Source organism: Varroa destructor, unplaced genomic scaffold (genome assembly GCF_002443255.2).
Source record: "Varroa destructor unplaced genomic scaffold, Vdes_3.0 BEIS01000005.1, whole genome shotgun sequence".
NCBI classification, from domain to species: domain Eukaryota; kingdom Metazoa; phylum Arthropoda; class Arachnida; order Mesostigmata; family Varroidae; genus Varroa; species Varroa destructor.
Window position 1 is genome coordinate 30111189 of NW_019211458.1, and position 7984 is coordinate 30119172.

General features: G+C 43.6%; 1 protein-coding gene across 6 annotated transcripts in view; it reads right to left on the reverse strand.

Annotated features, from left to right (window-relative positions):
• Positions 1 to 7984, reverse strand: part of ci (transcriptional activator cubitus interruptus) — a 71622-nt gene that overhangs the window by 50555 nt on the left and 13083 nt on the right. For 3 of the 6 annotated variants that reach the window (XM_022806702.2, XM_022806698.2, XM_022806697.2), the window contains exon 3: positions 3213 to 3311. The exons of the other annotated variants lie outside the window; for them this stretch is intronic. In XM_022806702.2, coding sequence (XP_022662437.1) covers positions 3213 to 3311 — 99 coding nt within the window. The remainder of the gene's footprint in view (positions 1 to 3212; positions 3312 to 7984) is intronic. 6 annotated transcript variants of the gene reach the window in all.

A 7984-nucleotide genomic window follows, 5' to 3' on the forward strand; every position in this document is an offset into this window, starting at 1 on the left:
TAAACAGTACGTACTATTTTGCTGCACTGGGCGAAGCTGTTGATATAAACAGGAAGCAATAATACCGTATAATAATTCGTCAGATAACGCTTGGGATGGGAAATCTAGCGGTATAGCGCGACGACACCGGTAGGGTTTTGAAACAGGGTTGTCTAGTTCGAAGCCCAAGAATCTAGGCAGCTATTTTACTTGCAGGTTTATTAAGGCAGTTAGTCGCTAGGATATCTGAACGAAAAACGCGATCGCATCCATGTTTACCATAAAAGACCATTGGATCGTGTCATACGCTAAAATCAATACGCAATCGACGGAGATATGCTACTAGATTAAACGATCGTGCCGATATGATGAAAGTGTGTCCCTCTGCGGCCTGCCGCTAAAACATAATCTTTATTACAACTATAAACATTATTATTACTACAATTAAAAAATGGCGGGCCGAAAACTAACATGGGCCGCATTACCCTGTGCTCTAGTACCCTCTGACGTTAGTATATTGTGTCATATATGATTTTACTAACGCTCAGCCGTAGAGCTATTTAAACATGATCGTACCTTGTATAATCGTTTACCTCGCAAGTTTCGTTTAGCCAACATAATCATCATAGGCATATAGTGGTCGTTAACATAATTACTCACTCCGTTGGTAAATCGCTATCTTAAAATATCAAAGTAAATAGCGAAGACGCGAAAGCTAAACGTGTAGCGTCTGATTCCTGCTCAGTATTCCACTCTAGTACCTTATCAGAACGTACTATATCGAGGTGAATAGCGTACCTTCTCACTGTTCGTCCACTTGTAGTCCTGTTAAAATACGATAGTAACAAACTATTTTAACATCATTTATACTCTATACATACATATATGCTATAAGCATATTGGCTTTTGTCTGGTGCCACTGCTGAGTCTACGGCCACAACAAGAGTCTGTTGCGAAAATTGGCAGAGTCAACGAAGCAACATTTCGCCATGCTATAATACTACGATCAATATTGTCAGCGCTCCTGTCCCTACTATGACAACGTGACTTTAGAGCGCAGCGAATGGTAACAGAAACGCCAAGTTCGTGCTGCATCCACTCAAAAAAAACAGAGAAAGCTGATTCAGTTATTATTTCTGTTGTTTTTGTGGTGGACGATTCTATAGCGGACTCTCCAGCCGGTCGCTTCAACTGGTTACCGTGTAACTACTCAAGTCCCACTGAACTGAGCAGGGGAGGTTTATGGAAAAGGAAGACTGAATCGGCTACTAGAGCTACAGATAAATAGTAAAAACAAAGCATACAATGCAACTGGAATAGGCTGTACAGCGAAAGCGAGCAAAAAACCACGAAAGGGCTAAGTGTAGCGTTGGCATCTGGCCGGCTGTAGACAATCGTGTCCACGACAAACTCCAAACTGTTCCATGATCCACATGTGTTCTCGAGTAAATACATGGAAGAGGATCAGAATGTTCTCGTTGAGACTGGCTAAATGCTCGAAGAACTTCAACAAAGACTAATTACCGCCAGCAAGTAGAGGTCTGTCTCATCTTCTATTTCGAGTCTACCAGGCAAAGGCAGGTATTGAATGTTATTATATTTAACTGAAGGGACGAAGAAGGCACGAGACAGGGGAAAAAGATTAAGCCTTGGTTAGAAAAGGGCAGTCCTATTATATCCACGGTGTCTGTGAGTACAGGGCAGACGCTGCTTGTAGAAGATACGGTAGTTCCCTTGGTCAGACGAGCTGGGCGACTGTGTAGATTTAGACTGGTTAAAAGATTAGAGGATGGTCAGCAGTCGACGGCTTCGACCTAACACCTCTTGCTGATACTAGACGCCGCTACGGTAATGTTAACAGCTACAGTTAACATGGGGAAAAGAGACTGAGTTAAATTAGTAATGTATTTAGTAGGACGGGCTCGGCCACCGGCCTAAGATACTCCTAAAGCTCAGGGCTTTTATTCCTGCTACAAATGATAACTCTGCCTTACGGTCTACTTCGAGTACGAATGTATGATGTAATGCTAGTCCGTCGCTATAGAAAAAAGAAACAAAACGGAGTGATCAAGTATAAGCAACGAAAAAGACCACAACGCAAATTGAATAACATTTCATAGTTCAATGGTTCGCATCAGATCAAGTCCAGATGGTGACCATGATGCTGCTGCGCCACTCGAACGAGTGGATAAAACAGAAAATAAAAGATGAAAATGATTGGAGAGGATACAAGACAGCACGAGACTACCGCAAAAAAAATAAACTTTACAAAAAAATTTCTAAAGAAACGTCAGCTGCACAGCAGGGCTAAATGGGAATTACGATAATAAGGCAAGGTGTGCTGGACAACTGTATGTGTGGCTAGGTGATGTAAACACGAAGGTATCTAATGCTATGCGTCACTAACTAGTAATCTTCTACCATGCGAACTCTATACGCCCTGGTTTTTCCAATACGCAGGTAGATAAAACCGACAAACGAGCATTTGTACTGTAATAATAAGTTAATTGATAAAGGCGGCTACTCGTTAGTTATTCAATCTAGATTTAAACGTATATCCGACTGAAGACGTAAAGCTGCATGCTCCTAGCCGATGTAAACACTGAATTTCTGCTAATATCGATAGACGAGTTCGGTGCCAGAATTGGCAGATCAGCAGTGGAACCCAACTGAAACTTGACAGAAATTCAGTTTCTGCGCTGTGGATATTCTGTCGGATGACTCGTGACTGCATAATGTCACCGGTCGCTGTAAACGGTTGATAAACGGTTTAATGTTATAACAGGATTTCCGTATGCGTTTACTAAACGGGCTATTTGTTATTTTTATCTGTCAGTCAGCTATAGAGACAGACGTTGGGGTGATGTCGCCGCGTTTTTTCCCCGCGAAATATAGCAAATTCAATGTATAGAAGTGATTCCATTCAGTAAGAGGTACACCGACAGAAATCCTTCATAACAATGTGATGAGTCGCGCCGTAGCGCTTCAACGCTCAAACATTACTCGTGCCATTCCTCGCAAAGGGCACGAGCTACAAAGAAAGCGCAGACGTAAACAAACATAGCGGTCTCATTGGTTTGCCTTATTCGGCCTTGTCCTTGAGTGGGCATACACGGCGAGTTCATTCCCCTCAACAGGCCGGCCAGCTTTAACTTGTTTTTACTCGCTCCACCTAAATATCCATATACTTTGAATATATAGCTTCTATTAACTATAAAGAGTGCGACACTTACCATCGGTTGCCGTGTGTTGTTGCAGAGCAGCTGCTGCCCGCTGATGAGCGATGGCTGTCTGCACCTGTTGTAAGTAATCCATTTGAATGGAAGACGCGTCTGCAAATCGCAGAAGGAAACCGATTAAAAGTTCATTTAGCGTCCTCCTTAATGCATCTTGGGATGTCCTTAGTGAGTGCGACTAGTGGTATCTAGCTCAATTTGCGTGCAGTAAACGCGATCTAGCTTTAATCAAGGGCACCGAGTACTATAAAAGACCAACATACGTAACTCAACCGTATTGTCTATTTCATACCAGCCGTGTCTAATGTCCAGTTGAAATGAAAACTGCTCAGTGTTATAATGATGATTTATACTGCGTTTCGATACGACAAACAGTGATCCCTTGTCCATATTACGCACTGCCAGTGATGTTAATGGCGGTAGTTTTTTCGTTTTTTACATTTGCTACTCCTGCAGTAGCAATCGAGTTACTCGGACCAGGTCGGATATTTTTCAACATGAACAACAGCTATCTAGAAATCTTCAATATCGTCTCCGCTCTTTTCTGTCTCTAAGCAGAAAAGCTCGAGCACTTACCTTTCTCTGCTACTATCGGTTTATGGAGTCTAGCCGAGTACTATTTAGCTTCAACTGTTGTTTCGAACTGAACTACTTCGATCTTTCTACTGTTGGAGCAGTAGCAGTGTTAGACTATTTTGTGGCCACCCGGCAACTCGTGGTAGCCAACGGAGAGCAGAGTTCGGCTGATAGCTTGACGTCTGATCTTGACATAAACAAATTGGACCACTTAATTTTCAACACGATAGCACCCCGTCTATCCCATAATTTTCAAATTTTTTGCCTGCTCCTGCTCTGGCTGGCGCTGCCGCCGGCCCATATTCGTCGCCCCGTTCTTACTGTCGCAACGATACGTTACTGCTGTCGTTGATGTCGTCCACAGATACAAATACTGCCTTGCGCAACAACGCTAGTTCTCTATCTGTCTTTCAAAGTTATTGACTTCACTGCTGTTGAACGTGAACAAAATGGCCGAAATATCGTAACAACAGGGGCAGAAAGCTTAAATCGAAGCTGAAGTCCTCGACTTCTCCCGTCGCCGTTTCAATGAAAAATTGAGAATCTGTCGTTCTACCCTAAGCCATCTGTCTCGAACTTTGTAGCAACGGCATCTGTAATCATCATAATATAGCACCGACATTACGATGCCACACGAGAGAAGCAGAAGCCAAACGATAACTACCGCAATAACAACAAGAAAAAGTACCGTAATAACGATGTAATTGCTTGAGAGCTAAAAACACCAACAACAATAAATCGACAACATTCGAGGAAGGCAACGCAAAATGTCGAGGAAACGAAGGGTACTCGTTCCAGCAAATCTGACACGTCCGTGCCCAACATATGGCCCTAGCAACGAGAAAGCCATTCATTATTCTCTATAATATCAATATAATAATCGGTTACTCGGACGTATATCTATTACTATCATATAATTACACTCTTTGCACTCGTAGTCACATGACCAATGGGCAGTGAGTATTAAGAATCTCTATATAGACTGCTAACGTAAAATATTTTAAAATAATACGTTACGTCATGCAGTCTAGTTTAGTAATGATCCACTCATCTGTTTTTATATCACGACGTAAGCCAACAGTACTACAGGGGATGTTACGTCTGTGTACGTATAATATACAACGGACAACGTACACTAAAAAGTGATAAATTACACTATAAAAACATAACTATACCCCTTTCTCTATGTGCCTTTTCAATGTCCTACTCTGTCTAATTCTAAGCGTTAATATAATCCGCCCTGCTGTGAAAACGATGTTTTGTTCGATGTTATAGTTTTCGTGATGACCTTCGTTGATAACCGCGGAGATGCTGATGCTGCTGCTGCTGCTTGCGGCGATGATAGTTGATGGTGTTCTGAGAAACTCCTTTTATCTCATTCGTATGCCGATATGGCAGCGGAGATCGCTACGAGCATTCAGAGCTTGTTTTTCTTCTTCTACTCAGCAATTCTTGTCTGTTGGGCCTTTTCAGAGGACGAATAGACGGCCACGCCGTTATGCACAGCATATCCGGATGCCTGTCGTAGCTCGAGCTCCATACACCCACACAGCATGTCTTAAGCTGTTCGTGTAAAGAGAACCACCGATAGACCGACGGCTGAGCGCCAATCGTTCCTCGGATCTGTTCGAATAAAAAAACTTGCTTGACAATGTATTATATAAAACGACTTTATGAGTGAGAAGGATCAAACTACGTCGAGGAGTAATGGTCATATTAACGTCTGTGGGCCGCGCGACAAAGAACGAAAGAAACGAGCTTCATAATCTTTTCGCGCTCGTCTTCACCAACGGGTTACAACGACCAAAATGTTGTAGCTGCTACGGGTGCGACTCCTATACGGCCTGAGCCGATTGCCATAGCAGTGACTTTTGCGGGCGCCGGACTCAGCCAGTAGCGGGCTACCGGTTACGCAGATCAGCGAAACGTGGCAGCTCCTATGCGCCGCCGCGACGTGTTCTCCAACCATCGTTTATGGTCTGGCTTTTCGTTGTTACAACTATGGCGATCTATTTGACGTGTTCACTTAAGCTTTCTGTTGGCCTTTCGATTTTGTCTTTGTTGACAATGCTGTTCGCGCCTATTGTATTTGCTGTTGTTGGCAGAGGTCGATGCTGACGTGCTCCGTTTCCTGTGATTTTCCTACAGAAGGTCGGTGTACTATAATAGAATAATGACGCACTTCGGAGTGCGGGTTACGTGAAGCAACGCGGAATCTAACAGCAGTAGGCGGACTGCGTGTATTGCAACGAAAAATATGTTACGTGGTAACGTGAGCGACGCTATCATGCTGTTCCGTATAAGATCCTATTTTGAGATTTACGAAAATATAACAGGAAGGTGTAGCTCATCGACTTAGCTCAGTTAAGAATACAGTATTTAGTATGATAAGACTTGGCTTTATCATCGTCACAGTGCTTGATCGAGATATCGAACGTCCGTTTTTGCGTACCATTGCCCGCATCTGTAGAGACATTGTAGTCGACACCCGAGCTCATGTAATGATCTCGTTTGGCGGGATTGGCAACAAAAAAGGTATTAAAAAAAAAGCCAATTTAGTTCACCCGTGTCCGATGTGCTATAACTGTATGCGAGGATCTGCGCAATACAGCCTTGCCTGATACAGTTGAGTATTCAACGACAGCAGTGGCAGAAAAGTGCCGTTTTCAGTATCATTAGAGTAGCAGCGGCAGCATCAGAAATGAAAAATGATGAGAGACGCCGCTTGGTGTAGGTGATGCGATCGTTGTCTGATGCGTGAATGGAAAAAAATCGCGCATCTCATGGATGGTCTCTAGACTGAATATCGAACTGGATTGCTTGCCATCCATTCCATTCCAATAAGCTTGACGGCGATAAAGACCGATAGTAAGATATTACGAGACCAAATATCATTTGTTGTCCACAAAACAAACCAATTTCCCAATCGATAGATATTGTAGATCTTAATTATTTTGTTGCACTTTATTTGGTATCCTCACTTTTTCGGTGACTGCTTCTGCTGGCTTGCGAAGACGACCGGCTCGCCGGCCTTTGTTTGCTATTTACAGCACTAATAAATCTACACACGTAATTGGTGCGTATCTCTCTGCATGCGCTTTTCCGGCAATAGGTTCCTATTAAACGTCCTATCGATCCTGACGAACTATGCCTCTCATTTTTCGCTATGATGAGTCATAGCGGCAGTGGCAGCGACGCCGTCAACGTCAACACCATCGACCAGTAGGAAGATCGTGTGTCTCTCGTCATGACCTACCACGGCTGTTCTGCCTCTCCCGCTGACGCAGATGCTGGCAACAACAAGATGCTTCGCCTTTCGTGCCCAATGGGTCGTGTGGTGATAAACGCACACCCACCGAACCCAGCAACTGACCTCGTCCACCGATCGAGATGGCAGTAGATTTAAGCGAATCACGATGTTAGCCCGTCGGGGAGGCGAGAGCTGCAATCGAAACTGCAATTCTAGATTTCACCGCACGCGTATGCTTAAGTGCCTTATACTTGTTCTATGATATTTTTTTTTTTACTTTCATTTTGCATTTCTCTGCAGTCTAGGCCTTCCCACGCTCCGACGATGAGATTGTTCTGCCAACAGCAACGTCATCAGCAACTGAGATGAACGTAGCTTCTCAAACGCGATTGATCGCTCGCGTTATTCGGATACATCGAGCCTTCACCAACCTCTCAGCTCGGTGAGAAACAGAGTCAAAGGGCCAATATCGAGCGAACTCGTCGAACTACTATCCATTTACTTACGTTTAAACAACCTCTATATATATATATATATATATATATATATATATATATATATATACCGCTTATGTGTTAAAATGGTTTCTGTCAACCGGCGTTGAACATGCCAACAAAAACGTTAACGCTGCTGCTAAGAGGCTCTGGTGTGGCTGAGTTGGATTGGTCAGGGCAAAATGCGTCGGGGTGAAACGAAAAAGTGCAATAGTTGTTGCCGTGTAAGGACGTGGGGACGAGATAGATAAATGGGGAAGATTAGAAATAGACGCCTAACGAGGTGCACCGAGAGCGGCGAACGGTTGTAGAAGGTGATTGTAAGAACTCCTTAGCGGTGGTACAATTATGGATATGCTGATAGACGATCGAGAAGGTAACAGCTATGACGAACAGCAGGCAAACGGGACTAACGCAAATACCGCTGGAATACATCCAAGGCGTGGCAA